This window comes from Anopheles arabiensis, chromosome 2 (genome assembly GCF_016920715.1).
Source record: "Anopheles arabiensis isolate DONGOLA chromosome 2, AaraD3, whole genome shotgun sequence".
In the NCBI taxonomy this organism is placed as follows: domain Eukaryota; kingdom Metazoa; phylum Arthropoda; class Insecta; order Diptera; family Culicidae; genus Anopheles; species Anopheles arabiensis.
Genome location: NC_053517.1, coordinates 109,733,286 through 109,761,101, shown reverse-complemented (window position 1 = coordinate 109,761,101; position 27,816 = coordinate 109,733,286). Strand labels below are relative to the sequence as shown.

Below are 27,816 nucleotides of genomic sequence, written 5' to 3'. Positions count from 1 at the left end.
AAAATGGCCCTCCCGTCTGTGTTCCGGAACTTGGCACCCGGTTTCTTCTAGAACACGAGCTGGGAACGAACGAATTTGGAGTGTTGCTGTGTGTGTTCGAATGTGTCTGTGACTTGAAAAGCTGTCCAAAAAGGCAGGCAGCCAGCCAGCAACAAAAAAATGGAACGACACAGCATTTCAAGATAAATAATGAGGTGGTGAGATGGTGGAACGAAGCGTTAAATGAGAAATTAATCTTGCAATAACCTTCAAGCCGTGTTGCTTTTTTGCTGCCTTTTCCCCCTCTCTCTCTCTCAACGACTTGCCACGCCGGACATGGACGGTAATAGCATTTTCCAAACTGATAAACCACAAGAATCCAGGCGGAAAAGCGACCGAGGAAATTGTACCGAATGCGAACGTAAAATCGTTTTGACATTTCGACCGAAGCGGAAATATTCTGACGAGCGATTGAAAAGGGCAAAATATTGGAGAGGAGTTGGGTTATGTACCGTGTTCACGTCAATCCTCCCTTCCTTTGGTGTTTTGAATCCTCTCCACCGAAAGGTATAACTTTTCTTTCGTACAACTTTTTAACATTTTCTATCTTATTGTAAATTAATTTGGAATTTTACAAAAATAATATTGCGTCGACGAAACTCTGCCACTCTAAATTACACAACAAAGCAAAATTAAGGCTTTTTTGCCACAACTTTTAAGCCTTAAATCACGATTCCAAGTGATTGGCGCTATAAGAGAGGACTATGGGGGGGGGGGGGGGAAACAACAACAACACCACACTGCAATAAATACACGTTTACACAAGGGCAGAACATTGTCACGTCATTGCAAATGCACACAGTTTCACACAGTGTTCGGGTAACCAAAGAGTCACACTGTAGACAAAAAGTCCCCGACGAGGTACGCACGCTGGCTGGCGACCCCTGAGAGGGAAGCATTGGAAAGGGAGGTAGGAAGAGATAGCTCAAATCAACCACTTAGAAATTGATTGCCACACTTACATGTCCCCACGACACATTACAGAAAAATTGAAGCAATAAATGCAGGTTGGTCCCCCCTTATATTACGATAAAGCATTGATTCTTCCGTAATGGTGTGTGCGAGCCTGAGTTTGAACTACGAGATAAGATAGCTGTGTACACGGCGGCACTCGAGCAGGTCGTCGGAGAGTAATACGACCATTTAAACAACATGGCCCCTTAATTTAACCCTTTTTGGACAGATCGAAGGGTCACTTTTGCTCTGAAGTCCTCCTCCTGTGGCGTCCCAATTTAAGTGGGTCATCACTGTTAGCACATTAATTCATTTACATTAATCGACGCAGTACGCAGGAATGGTTTATGTTGATGCAACGGCCCTGTGCTTCCTAATTAACCACCACTGGAGACCCGTTCCCGGTGTGGTGTGGTGTGGTGTGGTGTGTACATGTGTCGTTTGCATAATTTAGCTCCAAGAATTAGCACCCAAAACAACGCCCGCCGACGATTAGCTTTGGAATGCCATAATTTTGGGACCATGATTACGAATTCCTGGCACGATGATGACAACACTTGCCCCAACATAAAAATAAAACAAACACAACACCGAGGAATCGCTTCTAGATTAGCTTCATATTAGACAAAAACGGTTCCGAAGGGAATCCAGAACGGTAAACATGTTTCCATTATGTAGGCCCCATAGAGCTAGAAAGCCCTTCACCTTCAGTTGCAAGTGAGTGCACATGCAAGATTTATATCTAGGAAATTGAAAAAGAGAGTTCAACCTTCCCTCCCTGCTTCCTTAGAACACACCACAGTGGTGTGCAATTCTTTCGTTGACCCCGTGGACATGGACAAGCCAAGCAAAAGGCCCATCATTAGGCAAGCGGGACTAGCCGTCCGTCGTTGTCGTCATCATCGTCATCATCATCATCGCCGTCGTCAACAGTAGTGTTCGGGTATGTTACTAAATAGAGTTGCTTTCTGTGTTCTCAGCAACTGGCAGCACAAACCTAGCAGCAAAACGGGCCCATCTCTTATTCATTACGCACACACTACTAGCCATGGCCACTCGTCACACACAAAGAAGGCAGACGGAGTGTCGCCCCAGCGAAGTAAAGGTGGCACTTAATGGCGCTGTACCGATATGCTGGTGCCACTCGCTCTCATCCTTTCATGTAGCATGCGAACCAAACCAACGTGTGTGTGGGGGGGGGGGACTTCAATCGGGAAAAAGGGGTGGTTTATGTATGCAATCACCGCCACCCGCCGTCCCCCTTGCGTCGTTGTGTCCACGTCTATGAGGAGGAATGGCGGCGCTGTCGTGCTAGTACCCGTTGCGAGGAAATTGACGACTGGCGCCATATGATGATGCTGCCGGTACACAGAGGCTCTGATGCACTTGCATCACGCACTGTTGCACACATGCATGCGGGAGGGGGAGAGGTTGTGCCTTCACAGGAAATGTACTAACGGTTCAATCGAGGGTGAGAGTACCGGGAAAGAGCTAAAGCTAAAGAGGGAATGAACTCTCCACTCGCGTACGTGTTCGCGACTAATTTCCAACAAAGACTGTATTTGACGCCGAGCCCCTTGGTCGGGGGAAATGGTAGGGTAAGACGGAAGAGCGAGCTAATCGTGGCCGCAAATAGTTTTGAGTCGTTCTATGCCGACCGGATCATCATGCCGACAACCATGGTCAACAGTGAGACCCTAAGATGTCGAACCTTTTAGTTTATAGCTTCAAGATGTTGTTTTTTATGTAGAGTTACGCGCTTTTATGGTTCATCTTGTGTTCGAGTTGCATCGAGGGGTATGACGTCATTTTCAAAGCCACGAGCAAACGAAAATGGAAGATGAAAGCACATGAAATAATGTGAGGTTACGAACCTAAAGTGCAGTGCAGCACAATGTACCACTGCCCGTACCTCTGCCATATATACATTTTATAACACACTATAACCCTTCCTACTTGCACGCGGTAATAGCAATTAACGTCCACGTCTCCTATCTCCACCATCCCCCCGAAGGTGCCGTCATCGCTTTCCAGTTTACCTGAGCCATCATTGAAATTCTACTCCACACCACCACTCCGGCCATGAAACCAGATCCCAAACTCCAAAGATCCAAACCAACACACTTCCTCTTCAAAAAGTGGTTAGAAATGTTTCCATTCCCTCGCCCCGAGGTACTGGAAAACAGTTACTACAGATCGCCGAATTCAGCACTGACAGCAGCAGCAGTTCAATGATCGATGGCGACGAAGGTGTCAAGTGCCGTACACCGCACGACCAAAGGCGTAGGAGCCACACCAGACTGACACACTGTTCACACCCACCCAAAACGACACCAAGTCCATTTCAAATTGGCAAATCGAACGAGAGCGCGTGGTACTCACCATCACCACTCCAGAGAGCTCTGGCGAGGATTCTGAATTCACAAACGTCGTCGGACATCCGCCCAGAGACCCTCTGAAGAGCACGTCCCCAGAGCGCACACACACACACCGGCACTGAGATTTGACGGAGCGTTCGTGACACGTTCCAAAGTTCTCCCGATACGATGATGTGATCCGTCAGATATGCGCCTTGGAAGGTTGTGGGATGATTTCTAGAGGCGGAAGCAGAGGCAGCGACAACCCAATCCAAATGCGCAATAATCACTGTGTGGCGAAGGGGGAGGGGGGAGGTGGCGCGAATCGTGCTCGCTTGGAAATGATTATAATAAACCAAAGCTCCCCTCTCTAGCCCCACTCTGTTGTGCCGACCGTACGGTTAGGTCCACACTCTAACGTTCGAGTGCCCTCTTCACCGTGTACTTCACGGCTTGTTCCACCCTCGTCGTGGTCAGTCGCTCGGAAACTGGGTGTCGGGGCGTGTGTTTGAGATTCTGTGCGAAGGACAGAATAGGACAGGCAGATCGACAGCAGGGAACAAGTTGCCCGCGCACCAGCTTCCACTATCAACCCCCTCTGCGTCTTCTTAATCGAATCGCTCCTCTCAGTACAAGATGATCGAATCGCAAAGCCCTTCCTCTACGAACATTGGATAAGAAGGCGCTGGAACGGGGGCGGGATGATGGCGAGCCACATAATCGATGAAACCTTCTACAATCTGCACTTGGCTGGGTCACTGCTGCTGCTGCTGTTGCACTGTTATCAGCATTAAACGCTCTCCCGTTTTCCCCTCGTGTGCAATTACCGACGCTCTTCGACGACCGATCATCATACCACGTCCGGATCGCTGGCGCAGGAGGCCTTGAATTACGGTGGCGCCACCGAGTGGGCGAGCGAGTGGACTACTTGCGAGTGGATGGAAATTTGTGAAATTGATCTTAAAATATGCAGATAATTGAACGTGCTCAGACTCTTTCCTTCCTCTCATCTTCCGCTGCTTATCACATTAGTGCTGCTGCCGCTCGATGCCGCAGGGCCCGCTAATGAAACGAAATGAATCGGAGCTCACACACAAAAATGCTGCCATGCTTTTGATTAAATAATGGAGGAATGCATATCCATGTGTGTTTGAGTGTGTGGGTGTACGCTTGCTGGTGCGTTTTGTTTTTCTTCTACAGTGATGGAAGTAAATCACTTTCCCGTGTGTCTGGCAGAAACGGCGTGTGCGTCAAACTCCAATCTCACCCACATTTTCCGTATCTTATCGTACCCACCCCCCGCCCCCTCCCCGCAGAAGGTGTGAGGGAATTTTCTCACCTCTCTCGATGGCACACGCTAGTTTTCCCATATCCATTAACGGCTTTCCGATCGAGTAGCGTCGCTTGCAACCCACATACACATCACCGAGTGTGTTGGTTTGCCCCAGAAGCTTCCCCGGCCTGGTGGGAAACAATGGATTTTCATCACGCACATGAGCGTGAACATGAGGCGCAAAACCATACACGCACGAAATGGTAAGCCCCGATCAACGGCCACCATTCGTTTTCATTTTTCAGTGTGCTGTGTGTGGTGATGTCTCGGAAGTTCCCTCATCCCCCCCTCATGCCCCATTCCATTCCCAAACGCACACTTTCTCGGGGCTGCATCAATTTGCCAAACAATCTGCAGCAGCCACTGCAAGATGACGACCAGGCAGTTGTTGTGGCGCGGCACAGCGATCACCACCCCCCCTGCCTCAGGTGGGAGGTAATTGCAGCAGCGCCCGGAAAGGCAACATCCGCTGGTGAAAGATGCGAAACCGTATTACTTTTGCATTTCCAGCGCTTCTGGTTCGATTCGGGGGCAAAATCTTCAACGGACAGAGAGGAAGCGAAGTAGGGTTAAGCGTCAAATTTACATCTCACACATCTTCAGCGTGTGCCGGATGAAGAGTTGTATGAAAAAGTGAAACTTACATCTTGGTAGGTAATTATTTCTTCTCTTAGAATCTATCATTTCTTGAGCGGTTGTTTCGTCTGCTCTTTCGAAGCTCATCAATTAATTTCTATTTCCTTTTCCCTTTTTTCCACCTGGCAACTCGTCACGCCGAACCGAGGGCAGATGAAGCCAAAAAGTATGATTACTTTTCCCGCCAGGACATTCCCAAATTCGCAGATGCAACCAATTCCCCTTTTTAAACTTCCGCACCACCACCAGCAGAAAAAAAGTCCTATTCTTTGCCGTTGTTCTCCAAAACCGACAAAAAAACGGACACGGGAATTGAAAGCAATGGTTGCTAAGAATATCATCTTTCCTTTTTTGGAAAATTCGTCCATCTCCAAGGCCCGAACCAGACACACACCGGCCAGCCCAAAACCGGTTCCCCATGACGACGGCGAACTCGATTTATTCGTGATGCGAAAATTCCCACAAACTAATACACATTTGCTGCACAGCACTTCCTCTGCAACTGCAGTCGCTGTGCAGCACTGAAAAGAAAGGGAACTGAGTGAAGCCTCAAAAAATAAAACAGGAAACGGGGAACGACACACGGTTTACGTTGGTTCTCCCTTCCTTGCTGGAGCACTATTTCCGATAAGAATACGATAAGGGTGAGCGCGTGTATGCGTGTGCTGATAAGATGTTTCTCGCTAGCGCTTGTGGAACTTACCTTTTTCGTTGGTTTGGCGCACCCGCGGGAATCAATCAACCCGAGGGCGGACGGTGGCTTTGCCGGCGTCGTTTCGGTACCGTCCGGGGTCGATGGAACACCACCGGCCGCCAGTTTCTGCTCCTTGCCCTTTTCGGCCAGCAGCTTCTCGCTCACGTCGGCGGCAGCTGCCAGCTCGAACTTTTTCTTGATCGCCTCCAGCGCGGACCGGGTCGTGGCGGCACTGGGGATGACCGATCGGGTGCCCAGCTGCACGTCGCCGCCGGCGTCGGGATGCTGCAGCTCCAGCATGATGACGATGATGACGGGTTGTTGCTCTCACTCCCCCACCCGGTGGCACACGAGACGGCGGAAAAGCTTCACGAGAAATGCACCAGGAGCGCACGCGAGACACACACACACACACACACACTGGCAAAGGTCAAGGCTTTTGTGCTGCTGCGTTTTCGTGTGCAAGCAGAACGGGAAGCTTTTGGGTTGTTGCGTTGTAACGAGCGGTAGAAATATGGGTTGCTTTGATGTGGGTTCCACGCCACTCACACCAGCAGCAGAAGACGCACACACACCGCTGTTGCCCGGATTACCGTAACGGATCGAAACATCAACATTGACCTCCAGCAGCACCAACAGCAGCGGGATGGACAGCGCGAAAACAACGACGCAGAAGAAGCGGCACACAAATCCCAAAACAGAACACAGCCGTTCTGAGCGCACACAAAAAGCTTAGACACGCACACACAGCCAGCCACCAACACGAAACGATGGTTTCGTTTGTAGAAAGGCAATTTTGTATCGTGCCACACACCTTCACACAAAATGGGCCAAAACTTGCTTGCAGACGCCGCTGCTTCGGCGGTCGAGGAAAGGTGAGCACTCGAAAAAAGTGCACCGGGAGAATTGTAATGCAAACGAACACCACCAGCTCTGCACCCGCACGCTATTGAAATGCAACGAGCTATACAACAAGACCACCACCACACACGGGAGGGATTGATCTTGGGGTCAGGGGCAGGGGCCGGTTTCGTTCCGGTTCCGTTCTCTGTTTACACTCTGGTAGCTTTTGCTACTTAGTTTAAACAACTACACAGTCACACAAAAAAGAACACACAATTCACACTGCTCACCGAATGGAAAATGTTTTTTGTTTGTATTGCAGCACACAACACTCGTGTAAATAATGCACTTTGCAATCGATCGCGAATTTTGTATTTTTCCCCCTTACTATCGAACAAAGATTCCAACACACTTGCACCAAGTTTGATGACTCTTTCGTACTTTCCAAACACACGTCCTCTTGCAAATCTTTCCGAAAGGAAAGATTCTAAAGATCCTTTTTGCTTACACTTGGTTGCAGGCTATTTGTTACCCACAGTTACAAGACACACACAGAACACAACAAACGAGCGACGGATTTTGGATATGACGGCACGACGACGATGATGCGCAGCGAAAGAAGCGGGACACACACGCACACGAGATCCGTTCGCTGGCAGGTTCAAAATTTAAATGAAAAAAAGCTGCACCGTTCGTGCCGACACAACCACCGCGCGAGCACGGCCATCTGAGATCGGGCGCACCCGAGAGATGTGTTGTCAAAAACGGCGCCGCTGTTAAGGCGCCTGTACACGGTCTGTGCGCACACTTGTATGCGTTGGTCAAAATATGGCCCGGCGAAGCCCTTTCTGTTTCATTAATCGTGTATTCTACACTCTTTTTTGAACATCGCAAGTCATTTTAATTAAATTTAATTTAGTTTTGTATTTTTATGCATTGCATTGCTCAAAGAAAGTCCTTTTTATGCTATTCGGGTGCTTTTTCGAGAATAATGAGAGCAGCAACACCAACGCTGTCGCATAGACCACCGCCTCAGCACATTTCCCGGTAGACAAAAGCCGGTTTTCACGAGCTCGTTAACGCTCCAAATCGGCGAGATTTTCCCTCGCTGGCGAGCGTGTTTGAAAGTCACTGTGAAGGTTTTTGAGGGTTCAAGTTGTCCGCCAAAAAGCTCGCGCTAGTGTCCGATTGTGGCCACGCATTGAACCCACGGGCTCCTGCATTTTATGTGTGTGCCGCAAGTGTGTCGTCTCACTTGCTCGTACATGTGCCAATATCGCTTCAGCTGACCCGATGGTGGCCTTTTATATACAGTCTTCAATTGCTGGTGATCTTGACGCTTAGGGTACTGTAGTCGATTTCGATGCAAATTACCATCAAAATTCTACACTCTGCACATTTACATCAACCACGGATTTTGTTTACATTTTCCACACGTCCATATGGCGCGAAAGAGATGGCATAATACAACGAGCGAGAACATACACAACTCGGTATACGATGCGCGTAAATTGTCACCAACACAACGAAAGACATACCGACAAAGGGTACAAAAGCTCACTTCGAAACGAGCACTGTAGGCAAGTAAAGGAAGGGTAGAGAAAATGAGCAGGATGCAGCGCTTTTTGAACGTCAAAAACCCTCCCCATGTTGAACGGGAACTAAGCTCGCATCCGAAACGTAAACAAAGCGGTTGACATCGAAGTCGAAGAAAAAAAGCAGCGAAAAAGTTTCTGTCCTCCGTGGTGGTGGTGCTGCTGCTGCTGCCGTTGTAGCCTACCGTTCGCTACGCCGTGTGTTTCGTCCTGTTTTCTGTGGTGTTTAGTGGCGTGATTCGTGTTTCGTCCTGTCCGCCCGTGTCTTCTCAACTAGCCACATCGTCCGCACGGAAGTTTGCGTCTTCCACCGTGGGAAGGATGTGGGATTCATCGGTGTTTCTCAGCACACGTAAGTAAACTGTTTCACACCAGCCAGTGTCACCAGTGCTCCTCCGCGAATGCTAATCGTTGTTTCCCCCCACCAACCCCAACAGTGACCCCCAAGTTCTACGTTGCCCTTACCGGCACATCTAGTCTCATTTCCGGACTGATACTCATCTTCGAATGGTGGTACTTCCGGAAGTACGGAACGTCTTTCATCGGTGAGTGGTTACGAGGGAGGAGGTCGGTTCGTCCACCGGGTCCATCACTCACATCGACTGTTTTCCTTTTCTTTTAGAGCAAGTCTCAATCAATCACATCAGCCCGTGGATTAGTGGCAACGACAATGGGACCGATTCGCCGGTTCCAACCACCGCGAGCGGCAGCGGTGGAAGTGGAAGCGGCAGCAGCGGAACAACGCAAAGCATGCCGGAGTGTAAAGTGTGGCGCAATCCGCTCAATCTGTTCCGGGGCGCCGAGTATCAGCGGTTCTACTGGGCCACCCAGAAGGAACCGCTCACCTTCTACGACATGAACCTGTCCGCGCAGGACCATCAAACGTTCTTCACGTGCGAGGGTGACGCGGGGAAGGCCGAGTACGAGATCATGCAGACGGCTTGGCGCGAGCGCAACCCGGTCGTGCGCATCAAGGCGGCCAAAAGTGCACTCGAACTCAACCCGGACTGTGCGCCCGCCTACATCCTGCTGGCGGAAGAGGAAGCGACCACGATTGTGGAGGCGGAGAAGATCCTCCGCACCGCGCTGAAGGTGGCCGAGGGTAACTACAAGCGGTCGCAAACCTTCCAGCACCAGGGGACGATCGCGGAAGGCATCCACCGGCGGGACACGAACGTGCTGATCTACATCAAGCGCCGGCTGGCCATGTGCGCCCGCAAGCTCGGCAAGCTGAAGGAAGCGGTCAAGATGTTCCGTGACCTGACGAAGGAGATCTCGCCCATCATGAACGTGCTGAACATACACGAGAACCTGCTGGAGGCGCTGCTCGAGATGCAGGCGTACGCCGACTGTCAGGCGGTGCTGGCCAAGTACGACGACATCTCGCTACCAAAGTCGGCCACCATCTGCTACACGGCGGCCCTGCTGAAGGCGCGCGTCGTGGCGGAAAAGTTCTCGCCCGACGTTGCCTCCAAGCGCGGCCTCAGCCCGGCCGAGATGAGTGCGGTCGAGGCGATCCATCGGGCGGTCGAGTTTAATCCGCACGTGCCGAAGTATTTGCTCGAGATGAAGCAGCTGATACTGCCGCCGGAACACATCCTCAAGCGGGGCGACTCGGAGGCGCTCGCGTACGCGTTCTTCCATCTCAGCCACTGGAAGAACGTGGAGGGTGCGCTCAACCTGCTCCACTGCACCTGGGAGGGCACGTTCCGCATGCTACCGTACCCGCTCGAGCGTGGCCATCTGTTCTACCCGTACCCGACCTGCACGGAGTGTGCCGACCGGGAGCTGCTGCCCGCCTTCCACGAGGTGTCCGTCTATCCGAAGAAGGAGCTACCGTTCTTCATCCTCTTCACCGCCGGGCTGTGCTCGATCACCGCCCTGCTGGCACTGCTCACCCACCAGTACCCGGAGTCGATGGGCATCTTTGCCAGCACGACGCTCAGCTGGTTCTCGCTGCCGTTCCACTTTGTCAAGGAGCGCATCGAAGCGATCTGGCCCTGCAATCTGCTGCAGCAGCTTTCACGCATTTAAACTTGCCATCCCCCCCTTACCACCTCCCTTCTCCCTTCATTCCTCACAAGTGATTGTGGTGCGTGCAATGTCCGCGGGCTCTATTTTTCGCGCTCTCTCTCTCTTTACGCCTCCTTACGGGCTTATTTTAATTCGTTCCTGCCTATTACACTACTGCTGCGGCTTCTTATTCCGCTAAAACGCTCCCAAACCTTCCCCAACCCGTGGGCCGCACCACACCTCGGTCAGCAGCATAGAAGAAGAGGGTAGTGGAACAAAGGCACGAACTAACTTAATCCTCATGAATGTCTTAAGCACAAAACAAACAAAAAGAACCTAAAAGCGCTTATCAAAGGCGTTGCGCGTGCGAGTTGAATGTTTGGCGTCGTATGGCCACGCCGACAGTCAACGCCCGCGTGAACGCTGGGATAGTGCGGCCGATGGTTTTGCCGGCTAGCTGCGGGATGAAGATGGTGGTGGGGGGGGATGGTAGTCGTCCACCCCTCCCTCCTCCCGTGGCACGGTGTTATTGTAATAAATTTATGTGAATGAATGTAATTTAAAGCGACTACTGTGTGCGTAAGGATAGTATTGTACTACGCGGTGGTGTGTAAGCGCAGCATCGCGCCTCTTTGGTCTCCATTTTATGTCGTTAGTTTTGTTCTGTGTGTGTGCGAAACGTGTAAGAGTAAAACATTGAATAAAATAAAACTATAAATTATTGAACAGAAGTAATCATACAAATGAGCATGACAAGAATCTTCGTACGTGGTTCATTGTTGTTTTGATCGCGTGTCGTTCGCGCTTCATAGGAATATCACATTGATTCGTTTTTTTAAAGTAAAAGCAATAATAATTCTCGTTTTATCTTTTTCTAATAAATTTGTTTTATAGGGAATAATTATGATTTTTGTAAATACAACTGATCGATAATCACAACATGATCAATAACAGCGTGAGTGCAATCGAATCCAAAATGTGGGGGAGCAACCCTGCAGTACCCGTGCAGCGAAAAAAATCGCTATGAACACGTGCGACAAAAGGTACATTTTGTAACAGGAGAGCATGGTTTTGAAGGAGTAACAACTTCCCACTCTCCTATCTCTCTTATCCACATTTTATTTGCATTTTAACCCACGCACACACACTACCGATCACTTCGTCCCATGGCTGATAACAAAAAGGACACTCGACCAATGGGAGCTTATCACGCGCTGCGTATCGCGATAGTGCGTGTAAGAAAAGGAAAACTATAGTTGCAGTGTAGAATCAAGGTGGAATATAGAGGATGTGTCTTCTTAGCGTTTGGCATGTTGCCATTTTGAGATTCAGTTTGACAACAGCCGTCGATATTTGTTTACAGGCAGCAGCTGCATTATAACGTGTAAAATGCCGTGGAGTGTGGATGCAAAATACATGTTTTTAGTGCTAAACAAATGTTTATCAAACGAAAACAATTCATTTATCATATCCAAATACCAGCAACATTCGTCGCATTTGACAACTGCCGTCGATCCTGGTTTTGTGCTTTTTTCTAAAGCCTCGATGCCCAATTGTTCTACATGACGACACCTCCTTTCTACCCACTTTGGTGTAGAATCACGATCGTCGTTGGTGCTACTACCGCATGGCATGTTCTGTTTCAAAGGAATTTGCAGTTTCCACCGGTACCGGATGTGATGTGGAGATGGAAAACGGATTTCCTTTTCTTATCAGTCGATCAGATGCTGTCGATCATGTTGACTCTTTCCCTCTAATATGATTGTACGCTCATGATAGCGTTGCCACGTGTTCGAGAGGAATAACGTTGGTTTTGAAGGGAGGCTAAGTACTTCTCCAAATGGTCTGTGCGAAAGAAAGAGTACACTGTATGAGACACGTGGGTTAGTGTTTTCGATAGGTGTAGGGCGTCCTGATTTTCATGATCCCCTGTTACTAAAAGTCGAAAATAAGCCGGTTTCGTTTTTGAACCACTTGGGTGTAAAAATGGCCGCCGGATGCCTCCTACCCCGTTCAGCGTATTCGCCCTGTTCTCAGAATCTTTGGGAGTGGCGTGTTTTTTGAGTTTCGTGTAACTGGCGATAACGTCATGTGAATGTGGGCTAATGTGGAACACTTATGTCTGTTTTCCTTCTCATTCGTGATCCTGCGCGCTGCGCAACTATAGTTTTCCTTTTCTTGCACGCACTAACTGATGTTACGTGAATGTACTACTACTGTGCGCAATGGTAGTAGTTTGCGCGGTGGTGTGTGCGCAGCATTGCGTGCGCTTAAAACACGTTGTTGGTCTCCATTTTATTATGTTGTTAGTTTCGTTGTGTGTTTCTTTCGCGTTCGCTTCATGGACAATTGCTTCGTGTATGCTGGGAGCTTCAATTCTTTCTTTTTTTCTTTCCAATATTCATCCGCTTGTTGGGCCTTCTGTTTAATGTTTTCAATATTTAAACGATATTTTTATTATCAATTTTAATCATTTGCTGCAAACGCACAGCTGTGTGTCCGATTTATCATCATCTTCTTTCCTATAAAAAAGTACATGGGGCTTATTAAATGTATGTAACATGGGAAAGGGGACAGGAAGGTGGAGGATGTAGAAAAACGGGAGCGGGTGAGAAGGCGGCGAGCGAGGAGGTCCGGTGTTGCTTTTGTGAGTGATCATTCGTATAGAGTTCGACGTGTTTGCGCCAACATTTGTTGTCGCATTTTGATTAGGAGAGCTGTGTGTAGCGATACAGTAGCAAAAACGGGTGTAGTTCCTTCTAAGGACATGTTGGTGGTGGCGTATTTATCCTCCCCTCTCACTCCTTCTATATCCCGTGCAATCTCTATATCTCGTGTTTAAACCATCCTCTCACACAGCGTAAGGAATTCGATTCATTTTCAAGGCTTTTCTGCGCTCTGCAACGGCGTCGGCGGTGGCGGCGGAATTGTGGATCGATTCGATTTTTTAAAGTAATAGTAATAATAATCATAATTATAAAAGTAATAATACACAGTTAAATAAAGGACGAAAATAGAAAGAATTAAAAAAACATTAAATAATAATCAAAATCAGAAAATACGAAATAAAAAATAATAAATCCAAAACAGAAAATCCTGCTGCGCATTTTCTCGTTCTCTCTCTCTCTCTCTTTCTTGCTATTTAACGATCATCTTCCATTTTCCCATTATGCTTTCTGTCTCTATCTCTCTATTCAATCTTTTTTTTAATCTTTTTCACCTCCCTTATGCTAAGAGCAAACGCCAGTGTGCGTGATGAACCTTCTTCCCCTTATTAAGTGCTTCTCTTCATCTAGAGTACCGACGCATCGCCGCTGCTTACAACACCGTCAACATTTGCCAGCAAGGTGGTGAATTGATTGGGCTTTTTGACATTGAAACAATCGACACAACAACTTAACAAATAAACACATGGACAAAATGTGCGCGCGCGCACATACACACACACAAACACACCCATTGCCGGCTAATCGAGGAGATGCGGAGGGGCAAAAAACCAACATAACGCGAGCCAAAAAGGGACACAACAAGGGTCAAAAGATCGTAGAGGATGGGGGGGGCCGTCGTCCCTTTGACGAGAGCTGGGCGCGGGAATTACAGACGACTGCAACTGCAACTGCAAGTGCCCATTTAATGAGCACTTTACTACACTTCAATCCATTCATCTAACAATCTTTCGCTGTTTTGGGGTTCTTCTTTCATGTCTTTCCCCTCTCTCCCGTTTTTTCCCGATCTATCTAGATTTGATTGTTATTAAACATGGCACTTTGCTAACGGTAAACACGCACACAGATACTTTTAACATCATCCTCATCATTCGCTCGTCTTGGCGCTGTCATTCCCTTCCCATTCAGCCATTTCGGTAGGTAGTGTGCTCGATAGGACGCTGGTGTGCACACTGCCCCCCCAATAAATGCACTCTCCCGCTTTACTTCTTCATGTCACTGTCAACTCGCGTGTAAAGAGGACAAAGGAATTGCATTATTTAAAAAAAAGGAAATAAACAAACGGGCAACAGAAACGTTACTTTTAAAACCCATTTTAAGATATGATGTTTTATCCTTGGCTCATCACAAAAGTATCAGGAATGTGAACAAATACGCGCTCTCTGCACCTTCCCCACCAACACAAACACACACGCACACACACAATTGTTGCGCATTTTACATAAAAATCAACTTTGATATAAAGCGTACGTACAATATATTAGGCAGATATGCACGACAGGGAGGGATGGAAAGCGTGGAAAACATAGAAAGGAAATCATCTCCTTATTACGCGCGCGCACACACTCACACATAACACATGGCGCCACAGTTACCACACAGTCCTCCCGTCAGTCAACAAACCGGAAACCGTTAACTACTTCGATGGTAAATAGTTGCAGTAAATGTATTGTTAGAAAAATGTACATTATTGCAAATGTCGATGATATATCCTTCCCTGTCTGTTGTGTGTGTGTTTGTCTGTGTGCGGTCGTTTGTTTTTGATACTTCAATTGCATTTTCTACGTTACCCACACTCCCCTCACCCCGCAAAAAGCGTTGCTCGTCCCGTTATTGCTGGTATACACACCGATTTACGGCCTAACCACCTGTTGGTTTCAGTTTTGTTGTTGCGCGCTGTCCTTTTCCTCCCTTTCTCTCTCTCGCTAACTGTCGCTCACTCGATCCTCCGTAAAAAGGTTTGCCGGAATGGTGGTTGGTAGAGTTTTGTGTTGGTGTTTTGTTTGCGAATGATACTACTACTGTTGCTGCTGCTGCTGCTGCTGCTGCTGTTTGTTGCCATTGGAAGACGTCTTTCGTCAGTTGCTGTTATCTTCGCCATCGAGCGATTCATCCTGCACCGAGATCGAGTCGTTCTCGCGCTTCGGCGTCAATCGGGTTGAGCTCAAACTGCCCATTGCACCACCTCGTCTGAATGGAAAGGAGGAGGAAAAAAGAGATTAATTTGGATGTAATCGAATGTACAAGAACATGAAAAATAAAACAAAACGAAAATTCACAACCGAGCAGAAACGAAATTAAAGAATAATTTATTAACTCTCTTTGCGGGAATCACACTAGGTTAAAGCACACGCTCATTTAAAGGTGATTAGTACATCAACAAAACAACGCACTGGTATCTGTGAGGACATTACTCACTAAACTAAGGCTTTATTACAGTCGCGTGAAAAGATTAGTGCGTAAAGTAAGCATTCAGGGTAATCTTCGGGGGAACATGCAAACAGTTGCAAACTCGATTCTATTCTATAAGTTCAGATTCTGCAGGGGAACAACACAAAGGCACTTTGCAGTGAGAGGATAGTTTGTTATTTTAACAGTACATGCTGCAAAATCCCCTCAACGTAACACACGTGTGGGGAAGTGGAAGATATTAAAGACAGTAGAGTAGAGTTTGGTGGTTGGGGGAGTGTACAACTTCATAAACGAAACAAAATCACAACACCACACGACACACCACTCAAAGGGAAGCGTCAGCATTCGCGTCAGCAACTTTACCTGCACCGCATTTACTCTAGAGATAGTCGAGGGTTTCTCTTATCACATCCTTGAAATTCGTAAACAGTGTGCGTGTTTATGGTTGTGTGTGTGTGTGTTCTCCATCTATTCATTCCACACCTTCATTCAGCCTTCTCTCTTTGTGTGTTGCTTAACGTTATTGGGTGTAATAACATGGAAAAATTCAACTAATTACCCCCACGAGGAGGTCTATTGCGTGCCCTACTGTACATATTTAAAAACTAAACACGACGCTAAAAGAGAAGGCGTATCCTTTCCACGGGGGAGGAAGTGGAGGATAAGGTCGCGTTTCCTTGAGATGTGTGTTCAATTATTTTTTCGAGTCTTTGTGTATACTATTGTAGTGTAAAATGATTGTTGCGTGATCATGGTGGTATATAAGAAAGTAGAGAAATATTAACACGTCTATCAGTTTCAGTTACAGTTCGGAAAGAGATGGTGGTGCCACACGACGTGTATCTGTAGCGAACTTACCTCAGTTTTGATTTGAGCGCATTCACTTCCCGCGATAGCGCTTCGTGGCTTTCAAGCATATCTTCGCACTCGCGCTGGGCCTTTCGTTTCAGTGTCTTTTCCTTCTGGATTTCTTCTTCCGCCTCGTCCAGGTTGCGCTTCAGCGTCTTCATGCGGTTGTTGGCCTGCACGGGGGGAGCCAGAATAAAAAAAAAGTAGCATCAATCACTTTCCTAAGACTCCCTCTCCTGACTGATGCACCATTACACATACCTTTTCGATCTGCTCCTTGTACTGATCGGCATGTCGTCGCTCGTCTTCGATGTTCATCGTCAGCTCCTTGATGCGTTTCTCCAGCTTGCGGTTAGCCTTCTGCACGGCCAACCGTTCCTTTGTTTCGTTTTCGAGCTGCTTCTCCAGGTTCAAGTTCTTCGCCTCGGAGGCGGCCGTTGCCGCCTTCAGCTTCGTGCGGAGTGCCGTCTCCTGCTCGGACAGCTTCGCCTTCAGCTCCTTGTTCAGTCGCTCCAGGCCGCACTTGAGGGTTTCGTTGTTCTGCGAGTTCGACTTCTCCGTCGCCAGCTCGGTGGTGAGCTGTTCGATCGTGAGCTGGGCCTTGCGGTTTCGGTCCACCATCAGCTCGAGGTTCGATTGCTCCTCCTCGAGCTCCTCCTCCAGGGCGGCAATGCGGGCCTCCAGGCGTCGCTTTTCGTCGATCATGAGCGAACCCTTGCTGGAGTTGGAATTGATCTCCTCCAGCAGCTCGTCGCGTTCGCCTTCCGCGGCACGGCGCGCCCGTTCCGAGCTGGACAGATCCTCGGTCAGCTGCATCAGGTCCGCCTCGAGCGTCTTCACCTTGCGCTCCGACTCCTTACTAATGGCAGCTAACTCCTCCTTAGCCGCCTTAGCTTCCTCGGCGTCACGGATGGCGTCCTTGATCTGGGCCTGCAGCTTCTTGGCCTGCTTCAGGGCATCCTCCTTCACCTTGTTGTTCATTTCGAGCGTCGCCTCCATGTCCTTCAGGTCGCCCTCAAGCTTCTTCTTAGCAGCGACCGCTGCCGCACGCTGTTTGCGCTCCTCGTCCAGCTCGGCTTCCAGATCGCGCAAAGCTTTCACCAGCCCGCGCCGCTTCTCTTCCGACTGCTCCTCCTTCGCCTGAATGTCGCGTTCGAATTGTGCGCGCAGGGCTTGCATGTTAACCTCCAATCGCAGCTTGGCGTCCTCGGTCAGCTGCAGATCATCCTCGAGCTCTTCGTTTTGTGCTTTCAGTTCTGCCAGCTGGCTCTCGAGGGCCCGCTTTGCCTTCTCTAGCTCATGCACGTTTTTGTCGGCTGTTCCCTGCAAGATCGAGCGTCCCAAAAAAAAGCGAGTCATTAGAAGTCAAAACCAAATCAAGCGCATCTTTTTACTAACCTGTGTATTTGCCAGCTCATCCAGCTCGTTTTGCAGACCCTTGCGTTTCGTTTCCAGCTCGTCGATCTTCTCGAACGCTTCGTCCAGCTCGCGGGTAAGTGACAGAACCTTCGTTTCCTTTTCGCGCGCCTCACGCTCTGCTGCGTCGCGTTCCTGGGCCACTTGCTCGCTGATGGCCTTCTCCTCGGCCAACACCTTGTCGAAGTTCTTCTGCTTCTTCTCCAGCTCCAACACCTTGGTGCGCTGCGTGTCCAGCTCGATCGTGGCATCCTCCAGCTCGGACTGGATCTTCTTCTTGCTCTTGTCCAAACGATCGTTGGCAGCCTGCAGCTCCTGGATCTGGCGCTGCAGCGTCTCGATGTCCTTGTTCATCTTCTTCTTCGACTCTTCCAGCTCCTTGGCAATGTCCGAGTCCTCTTCGGAGCGCTTCTTCATCTCCTGGATGGTAAAGTTCAGCTCGGCCAACTTCTTCTCGTAGTTAGTCTTTGCCTCCTCGTCCTCTTCCAGCTGCTCCTGAAGCGCTTCCTTCTCCGACTCGATTTGACGCAGCTTGGAGCTCAAGGCAAGCTTCTGACGCGTTTCCTCTTCCAGCAGCTGTTGCGCTTCGGTCAACTGGCTTTCCAGATTGCCGGCGCTCTTGATCGCAGCGGAAGCCTTCAGCTCAGCTTCGTCCAGTTGTTGAGTAATGTTTTCCGATTCTTGTTGCAGCTTGGTCACCTTATCCTGCAGCTCGACGCGAACACGATCGACATCCGCAAGTTTCACCTAATGATAGAAAAAAGAGGGAATTAGATCCATTGCAAAAGAAACCTTCAAGATGAATTGATTGTGGATGTACAATTGACCAAGCGAGTTTTATAAAAATATGAATGATCGTTGATGAAACACCAATTAAAAAAAATCATACTTCGAAATACTCAACATAATCCTATAACGTTACGCAAATTGCGCAACAAAAACATTAACGGAAGAGGCATGCACGGGAGAAAGAATATTGTGTCAACTTCAAATCGTCAACTTTAAATAAAGCAAAATAAACTCGGCTTTTCTTCCTCTGCTTGCCATACCTGCAACTCGGCGATCTGTGTTTCCGCCTGCTTGCGTCGACGATCGTTCTCCTGGCGCGATTGGTTAACGTTGCGCAATTCGGTAGCAAGATCCGCATTTTCCGCCTCGAGCTGCTGTTTGCTCTTCTCCAATCCGCCCTTCATCTTCTTCAGATTTTCCAGCTGTTCGTTAATGGAGGAAATCTCTTGCGCATGTTTGTGACGCATGTCCATCAGCGTTGACTCGTGGTTGGCCGACTCGTCCTCCAGGGTCTTCTTGAGGGTGGCCACCTCCTGTTCACGCTTCGAACGCAGTTCTTGTTGTGCTGTAATAAAACATACCGAGTCGGGTTTAATGCAATTGCTTTGGACACATCACGTACACATCCCATCCACCTTTCACGCTCCTTTACTTACCAGCAGTGGTGTCCAGCGAATCCAACAGTTCGTTTTTCAGCGCCTCGAGTTCTTCGTTCAGATCACGCTTCTGCTTTTCAGCCTTGGAGCGAGCGAGCTTTTCCGCCTCGAGATCCTCCTGAATTTCGGCCAGCTGCGATTCGAGCTCGCGCTGCGTTTTCTGAGCCGCAGCCTTTGCCGCCGACTCTTCGTCGATGCGTACGAGCGTTTGTGCCAGTTCCTCTTCGCGTTTCACCAGCTGCTGCTGCATCTCCTCTATCTGCATGCGTCGCTCGTTGATCTGCTCCTTCAGGTCAGCAACCTCCGTCTCAATCTTGCGCTTCGAGCGGTCCGCTTCCTGGCGCTGCTGATGATCCTTCAGCAGACGCTCCTCCAGCTCCGCGATCGTCGACTCGTGCTTCACCTTCAGCTTGGCAAGATGTTTCGCCTTCTCCTCCTCCTCGGCCAGCGTCTGGGACAGGTCGTTGGCACGCTCCTCGAGCAGCTTCTTCTCCTTCACCAGCTTGTGGTTCTGGTCCTCGATCAGCGCGACGTCTTCCTCCATTTTTTTCAGCTTAGCGTCGAGCTGTACCTTCTCCAGCTGCAGCTTCTGGCGCGCGGCTTCTTCCTCCTCCAGCTGCTCCTCCAGATCCTGAATGTTGATTTGCAGCTTCTTCTTCTCGCTGGTCAGCGCGTTCACACGCTCCTCCTCCTCTTCTATTCGCGACTCCAGATCCTGCATCAGCTCTTCCAGCTCCTGCTTGCGAGCGACCAACCGGGCCCGACCCTCTTCCGCTTCAGCGCAAAGCTCAATCTCAGCCTGCAGCTGTTCGGCAAGGTGCGTCTTCTCCTCCATTGCCTGCTGGTACTTTTTCTCGTACTCCTGCGAGTTCTTCGACAAGTTCTCGAGCTTGTCGCGGATCTGGCGCAGTTCGTCCTCCTTCTGCACCAGCTTTTCCTCCTGCTTGGTCACTTCCAGCAGCGGCTTCACCTTCGTGTACAGGCGCCACCACTGCCAGTTGCGCAGCTTCAGGTAAGCGGCACAGTTACGCTGGATGATGCGGATCGCGTTCAGCTGCTGCAGCCGTTTCTGGTAGTTGCGGCGGGCAAGGAACCCACGGCAGAACGCCTGGAAGTTGACGATCAGGTCCGTGATCTTGTAGTCACGCTCCTCCTCCAGATGCGCCAGCACGCCCGCACGGAAGAAGATCTTCGACTGACCGATGCGGTACAGGTTGCTGTCCAGCTCGAGCGATTTGATCATCTGCTCGCAGGCTCGCTTACCATCCATGAAGCCCTTCGGGATGACGTTTGGCGTGAGCAGCTCGTAGCGCTGGCGGAACTCCTGGAACGGAATGCGGTTCGGGAAGCCCTGGCGGCAGATACGGATACCCTCGAGCACACCGTTACAGCGCAGCTGGTCCAGCACGAGCGGAGCATCGATCTTGCCGGCACGCTTTTCGTGGTTCGGAATGATACAACGCACAAAGTTCGGGTTGGTATTGCGCAGCGTGTCCATCAGCTTGGCCAGCTGCTCCTTGTAGAGATGCGAAACCGTACGGAACATACCCTTGCGCGTGCGAGCACCGAACTGTGTGTCCGTTAGGGCCTGCTGGGCCATACCGACAATCTCGGCGTCCTTCCAGATCTGCACCACGAACGGATCCTGCGACGCCTGCAGCAGCGACACCACGTTCTCGTTCAGCGGATCCATGTTCTTCATCAACCACTTCGTGGCGGAGTAGTCAACCTTGCCGGCGTAATGTACGACCGCAAAGTCGGCCACGCCACGGAAATCGGTCTTCATGAACTTGGGATGCATGGAGTGGGCGGCTGCCAGCTTCTCCACGAACGACTTGTCCGTTGCCTTCGGGAACCAACACTCCTCGTCCAGCAGCGCCATAATGCCGCCCGGCTTGTCGATCAGATCGATCGTCGGCTGCAGATCCAACCCAAAGTCAATGAACTTCCACTCAATGCCCTCCCGCTGGTACTCCTCCTGCTCCAGGATGAACATGGTGTGGTTGAACAGCTGCTGAAGCTTCTCGTTCGTGTAGTTAATGCACAGCTGCTCGAACGAGTTCAGCTCGAAGATTTCGAAACCAGCCATATCGAGGATGCCGATGAACGATGCACCCTGCCGCTTGGTACGATCGAGCGACCGATTTATCCGGTTCACCAGCCACTTGAACATCTTCTCGTAGCACGCCTTAGCGATCGCCTCCACCGCAAACTCCACCTGCTCGCGGGTCTGTGCCTTCGTCACAAAGTCACGGCCCACCTTGATGCGGGGCGTCAGGAATGCCTTGGTCATGTCCGTCACGTTCAGCCCGAGCAGATGCGCAATCTTCTGGGCGACCGTGTTGTCCGGCAGCGTGGCCTGGTCGGAATTGCGCTCCTGCTTGAACGTCATCGAGCCGAACAGCAGCACCGCGCTCACGATGCGGAAGATCGAGTTAAAGTCCTCCGACGTCATGCCCATAATGTTCATGCTCTTGACCGTGGCCTGGAACTCGGCATAGTCGTCCACGCCCGGTACCGGCAGCCCACCGTTCGACAGGAACGGGTACGTCTTCACGTCGTCCAGGATGAAGCGCTCGCGCTGTTCGGGCGACGCGCCCGCCAGCAGCTGGTAGAAGATGTGGAATGTACGCTCATCCTTCGCCTGGCGAATGGCACGTGACTTCTCCAGCAGATACGTCTCGATGTTGGCGCCCGAGATGTAGCCCGAAGCGTCAAAGTTTATTCGAATGAATTTACCCTACACCATGGGGAAGAAGCGGGAAAGCAAGTGTTTATTGTACATTTATTGTTATGCATTGGTGGCACGTTTATTGATGCGTTCGAAGCGGCGGTCGATACTTACGAAACGGGACGAGTTGTCGTTCTTCACCGTCTTGGCGTTACCGAACGCTTCCAGAATGGGGTTCGCCTGAAGCAACTGCTGCTCCAATTCACCCTAATAGTCCAAACGTGATGGGAAAGAAGGAGAAACAATAAATATATTAATAGAGAGCTTGAGAACGGGTTTTTATTTTACCATTTATGCATTCACAATTCATTCAGTTAACATACTTTATCCATAGTACAACAGTACACCAATATTCAATGAGTGCCCAATAACATGTACGATAATAAGAGTAGCTAGCGTCATGGCGATCGATAGTTGGATGAAACAATATTAACAGTCTGTGCGTAAATTATTTCCATCCAATTTACTGTACATTTCTAAACATTTTACCACTTATACCAGCTTAACTTTATTCTTAAACTCCCCACATTTAACCTTTCCAGAGATTTGGTGCAAATAGGTGATAAAACGATTGCTTTGGACATATCATCCTATTATCTTACTCCACATACTAAGCTACTGGGTGAATTGTTATGATCCATCTTAATCTTAACCTACTTGCACACCATGCGCCATTTATTTGCTAATGAAACAACTCATCCATCAAACCCCGTTTCGTTACACCTGTTCTATACTTCGCTACATACTCCGAGAAAACCCAGAACGCTGCCTCTTAATACCTGCCTGTCTTTCTGTAGAACAGGAGCTTTAGTAATTGCAAAAAAAACCCTCAGCACTTATGGAATCAACCGCGCGTGCTGTCGATCGGTTGGCGGTAAAGCGATACTAATGAGATAATTGCAACATTCCATTACCCAGGGAGAAAAGCTTTGCTGGAGGTGGAGGCAAAATAAGTTGCAAATCGAATGCATTAATGAAGAAAGAAAAAGCTAACGCACGAGAGGGAATGATGATTTTATGAATCAATCGATGCGCGAACATAATAGAGCTATTAATCGGCGACAAAATGGGCTGACCAGTTGACCAGTGTGAAGTATCTGATGCGAGCGAACAAATAAGGAATAGCGAATCAACAGTAAATGAAGAAAACGACTGTATGTTTGTACTTGCTGTTAGCAGAACTGTACTGAAACTGTACTAGAAAATGAAAACACTACATTTACAAGTGAAAACTATACTAAAACTAATGCAATCTCAGATGAAAATGATATAAACAATGGCAAAACCGATCAACAACGATAAATATCCATCACAAAAAAAACCAAAAACACTAAAATCAACTAAATAAATGAGAAGCAGTGCACGTGGAAAAACAAACAAACACCGGTGCAAAAAACAGTGCAAAACAACCAAGTGATGGGGTGCAAAATGGTGTAAGTTTGGTTACGAAAACTGTTACTATACTTTACCGATAAACTCGTATGGTGACCACCCTATAGAGCAAGTGTTTTGATTTTATCCCAACCGGTGTGTGCGGAGCAAATCAGACGATGTATGAGATGATTACCGAGTATCGAGGCAACCCATCGGTACATTTGTGGCGATTTTGGGGACAATTTTTGATTATTTTGTGTGGTTGGGTTTAACACGTCGGATAATAGAAGCCGGCGAGTGTGATTAATAGCACGATTTGAAAGGCGAACGCGTTCCAAAACGGAGTTCCGGACAGTAAAAGCATAAGGCAAACACACACGCGCACACCACACACCCGCATTGGCATTATTAGCAAATTATTAGTTGCGTTTGCGTTGATTTTGGCCGTTTTTTTTTTTTTTGGTGAAGCAAAAGCGCGTTTAAACATGGTGATAAACATATAGGGAACCAGGACGATCACAAACAAAGCACGAATGACGATTGGTAAACGATGATGAGGTTGTATTGATGGTGTATTGGTGTTTCAGTGCCAAAGATCGGTTGTTTTTTTGTTGTTGGGGGATTAAATTTATATTTTGCAATTTTCGATGTTTTGTTTTCAAATCGATGGCGTGTGAGAGATTTGGAAAAGAGAAGAAAGAGAAAAATCACAATCATTTATATATGGAATAATTTTGAAACGAAACGGACGGAGGAGTGTCAAAGTAAAACGAAAGCAGAAATAAAACATCGTTGCGGATAATAGTGGGGAGGAACACAGAATAGTAACGAAACAATAAACTTAAAATATAACTAATAAAACATAAAAGAAACAAAATACTTACGATGATCAGGGCTGGCGTTGGTGTCTAAGAGGGTTTGAAGGCATGTTTAGAGTCGATAGCAACGGCAGCAGGCAGCAACAGGTGCAGCAACAATCGAGCAGGATGGATGATGGCAGCGCAAATGCGATAATCGAGCGCAATAGGCATTGCACAGGGGACATTTGGATCAATATCACGCCCCGTCAGTGATCAACAATGTCAAAAGTCAATCGAAATAGCGGAGCGTGAAGAGGCGATTTTAATGACGATTCGTGTGATTCGGTTACATGGATATGGAAGAAAAATGGAAAATAAAAGGGGGAAAATTAGCTAAATAAAATAAGAAACCAGCATAACAATAATGAGAGTTGAATAAAATTATAAAATAAAGGATATTGTTACATAAATAATGGTTTATATTTGCCTGAAGAACGATTTGAAAGCTTCTATACACGCAGCCAGACAGATCGGACGTATGATCAAAGTTGAGGTTTATGAATTAATTTACTTCTTTTCACTTCTTATTCGCGTATTGTCCTTTTTTTCTTTTTGCAATCTCACTTTGGGGAATTCCAGGCCCCGTTTTGGGGGCCAGCGAGGTCCATGATCGCGAGGATATTTAACTTGCGACACAGACACACACATACATATGACCCGGATTTTATTGCCCCTCTGGGTCGCTGGTTTTCCTCCGAACAACACCAAATAGGGGGACTACTCCACCACACGAGAAAACAATAATCACTAGTTTCGAAAAACCAGGGGGGGGGGTCGGTCGCTCAACACATCGGTAGCTCGCAATGTACGTACGACGGGAGGAGTTTGCAGTTTCACGACCCCTGCATACCAATCACCATCATAGCAGAGGAAAGGCTGGGGGGAAACCCCAGCGCTCTCCCCCTTGTCAGTATAATTAATAATATTTAATAAAAATCAACAGCTACCCATTTTTGGCACAACCGGCCTCAATGCAACTGACATAAACACATCTCCCAGTCGCTGGTCTATCTCTCTATCTCTCTTGGCCCTCCTCTTGGCAAGCGGATTGTAGAGATGGTGTCGTACGCCCGGTGGCTGGTCGCGAAACCGCGCGGAGGACATGCTGCACCGAAATCGGCGACTGCTTAACGCGTACAAGTTTCGGAGGTCTCGCGGGGCCTTGCCGTTGCGACTTTCGATATTTTATCACTCTGCGGCGGCACGCTGTGTGTGTGTCTCTCTTTTACACGCGGAGACATTTCCACCACGCGATCACCTCTCCTTTTCCCCAATCTGGGGCCCTTTTGCTTTTGCTAGGAGTGTGTAGTCGGCAGTTGTTCCATGTGACCGGTTTTTGTTTATATAATTCACACCATATTGGGCGTCATAGAATGGATTACAGCACCCGCGCGATTGAAGAGCTCTGATCACTTCCCAACCTCCCTCTCTCTCTCCCTATACACTCCCGCTCTTTCAAGTGGTTCCTTTCTTTTAACGACACGCCACACTCTAAGGGCACAAACGGAGCACACGCCTTTTATAGAATCCTGTCGAACTGTACATACAACAGCAACAAGCCGGAGCGATCTAGCAGAGGGCTTTTTGCGGTTTTTACCCCTTTACGCTACACTCGCGCATGTCACCCCACAGCTGTGCCGCCATTGAGGTTAAAGGGGGGCTGCTGTGGCGTGTGTTGCTGGTTACGCTGTTTTTCTTACGACAGTTTCGTATTTCTTTTTCTTCGCTATCTTTTGCATCACTACAAGCTTCGAGCATAGTGTTTCGGAGAGAAGCTCGTTTGGTATTTTATTGCTTGCTGCCGCACCGTTGTTGCTGTCGTCATTCATCACATTCGATTACCGATTAGCGATCGCTGCTGACAGCATATCTATGAACAGTCAATCAGTGTGAATGAGGGGGAATAGGACGGACGTGTTCGCCCCTTTTTTTTCAGTGGCACCATTCATTCAATAAAACTTTTCAGCAGTGACTATCACGACAGCCAAAACAGTTGCTCGCATGCGCGAACCTTGACCTCATCGGAATTTACATCGGGTTGCACGCGGCTAGATGATCATTCTAAGAAATTTCGTTAAAATTTGAGCCAATTACAACGAATATTGCGGTAAATCTTATTGCATTCAATTACTTTCACTCTACTGAAACTACATATGCGCTATTATGCCCTATGCTATCGTTAACTATAGCTCTTCTGTCTATTACGACACCTTCTCACCGATCATAAATGCACTTTCCCCCATAAAAGGCGCATCTCGCGTAAAGCACTAAGCCCTTCTACTAATGAATTGCTTGCTTCCCAGCAGTCTATACACGGCTGGACATGTTTATTTCGCGATCGCCACGGAAAGCTGCACCAAAAACCAATCTGTCGCACATTGGACGACCGTCAATTATATTTTCATATTGCCGTGTCCTCAATTCGTACCCGCCGGAGCGCCTTATGGATGGACTCTCCTCTGCGGGACATTCGTGGCGTTCGGCTATTCGGCATCCAAATATGGGCTTTTTCAGCATGCAAACCCTCCTCCTGTCCTCTCAACCCCGGCGATCGAAAGCTTTTACGGATTCGTATGAAAGAGAGAGTGAGAGCGAGAGAGATCGGGACGATAAGCATAGAGTGCGCCAAAGAAGGAGAAAACAGGGATCCACCATCCAAAAACCGCGACCGTACTCCTTCCACCTTCTCTTCCACATGTGGTGGTTGAATTTATGTTTCAATCTGTGTTGTCTTGCGCCCAAAGAAGGGTGTTTTATTATTTTTTTACTACAGGCTCTGCTCCGTCCACAAGAAAATGGCTCATTTTAAGGCGCCTTGGTTCGATTTCGATTTCTTGGGATACGCGCACATATGGTTGCTGTGCTGCTGGCTGCATGCACAAAACACACAGATTGGAGACCGAAAATGGTAAACCAATCCACATTCGGATATGGCCACTTTTGGCGCTGGTGGTGGTGGTGTCGTGTTAGCCTGATCGTACGTTTTATTGATGAGAGAGGTGTTGCAAGCAAAACAATTTTATTACTGCAACTTAATGCGATACATTGCGCCAAAGCGGTGAGAAGTGAATTTTTATGAATATTCTACCATCTTGCTACCATTTGCGAAAACTGGAACTCTCGTATAACGCCAGCAAACGGTCGGTGCGGATCGACATCTATCTCAACAACGCCACCACCATGGTGGTGCGCTGATCATTTGCGCTCAATTAACGCTAGGACCACCGGAGTTATGGGTTTCCGTTCCATCATATAGCTGCTACTGCCGATTGCTCTTTCGTTTAAAAGAGCCCGGCATTACTCCGCGAGGAGCGACGTTAGAGCGCACAGAGTTCGTGGTTGAACCAATGATCGAGTGTTAGGCTTACCCACGATGCGAGGAGCAAGCGCAGCAAGGGAGAAAAACAAGCTCATGAAATTGATCGATCGCTTACCACAGCACCCTTGTGTGAGTTTGTCAACTGTCTGTCAGGGTGCGGCGGCGGCGGCGCCGGTAGAAACCCTGGGGAGCGGTTAAAAAGGTATAAAATCCGCGATCG

The 27,816-nt window shown here is 48.6% G+C and overlaps 3 protein-coding genes across 9 annotated transcripts in view; 1 reads left to right on the top strand and 2 right to left on the bottom strand.

Moving 5' to 3' along the window:
• The window catches only part of LOC120908715 (coronin-1A-like), a 30,263-nt gene extending 22,690 nt beyond the window's left edge, over positions 1-7,573 (bottom strand). Inside the window, exon 1 of one of the 7 annotated variants that reach the window (XM_040320015.1) lies at positions 7,365-7,573. Coding sequence is in view for 4 of the 7 variants with exons in the window: in XM_040320009.1 (XP_040175943.1) it covers positions 6,023-6,313 (291 nt within the window). In the remaining 3 variants the exon portion in view is untranslated. Of the gene's footprint in view, positions 1-3,375; positions 3,394-6,022; positions 6,818-7,146 lie in introns of those variants that run through there. The other 6 variants (XM_040320017.1, XM_040320016.1, XM_040320009.1 and 3 more) reach the window with 6 other exon arrangements.
• Positions 7,574-8,554: 981 nt separating this feature from the next.
• LOC120908725 (protein ST7 homolog) lies at positions 8,555-11,192 on the top strand. The gene is made up of 3 exons (XM_040320035.1): positions 8,555-8,803; positions 8,889-8,996; positions 9,074-11,192. The coding sequence occupies exons 1-3, from the start codon at positions 8,773-8,775 to the stop codon at positions 10,483-10,485; spliced, it is 1,551 nt and encodes a 516-aa protein (XP_040175969.1). The 5' UTR covers positions 8,555-8,772; the 3' UTR covers positions 10,486-11,192.
• Positions 11,193-12,888: 1,696 nt separating this feature from the next.
• The window catches only part of LOC120895141 (myosin heavy chain, non-muscle), a 41,136-nt gene continuing 26,208 nt past the window's right edge, over positions 12,889-27,816 (bottom strand). The window contains exons 6-14 of the mRNA XM_040298222.1: positions 24,302-24,325; positions 23,513-23,536; positions 22,158-22,250; positions 19,313-22,052; positions 18,917-19,221; positions 17,850-18,614; positions 16,713-17,774; positions 16,461-16,624; positions 12,889-15,380 (exon numbers count right to left, since the gene is read on the bottom strand). Of these exons, the coding sequence (XP_040154156.1) occupies positions 15,269-15,380; positions 16,461-16,624; positions 16,713-17,774; positions 17,850-18,614; positions 18,917-19,221; positions 19,313-22,052; positions 22,158-22,250; positions 23,513-23,536; positions 24,302-24,325 (5,289 nt within the window). The 3' untranslated portion in view covers positions 12,889-15,268. The remainder of the gene's footprint in view (positions 15,381-16,460; positions 16,625-16,712; positions 17,775-17,849; positions 18,615-18,916; positions 19,222-19,312; positions 22,053-22,157; positions 22,251-23,512; positions 23,537-24,301; positions 24,326-27,816) is intronic.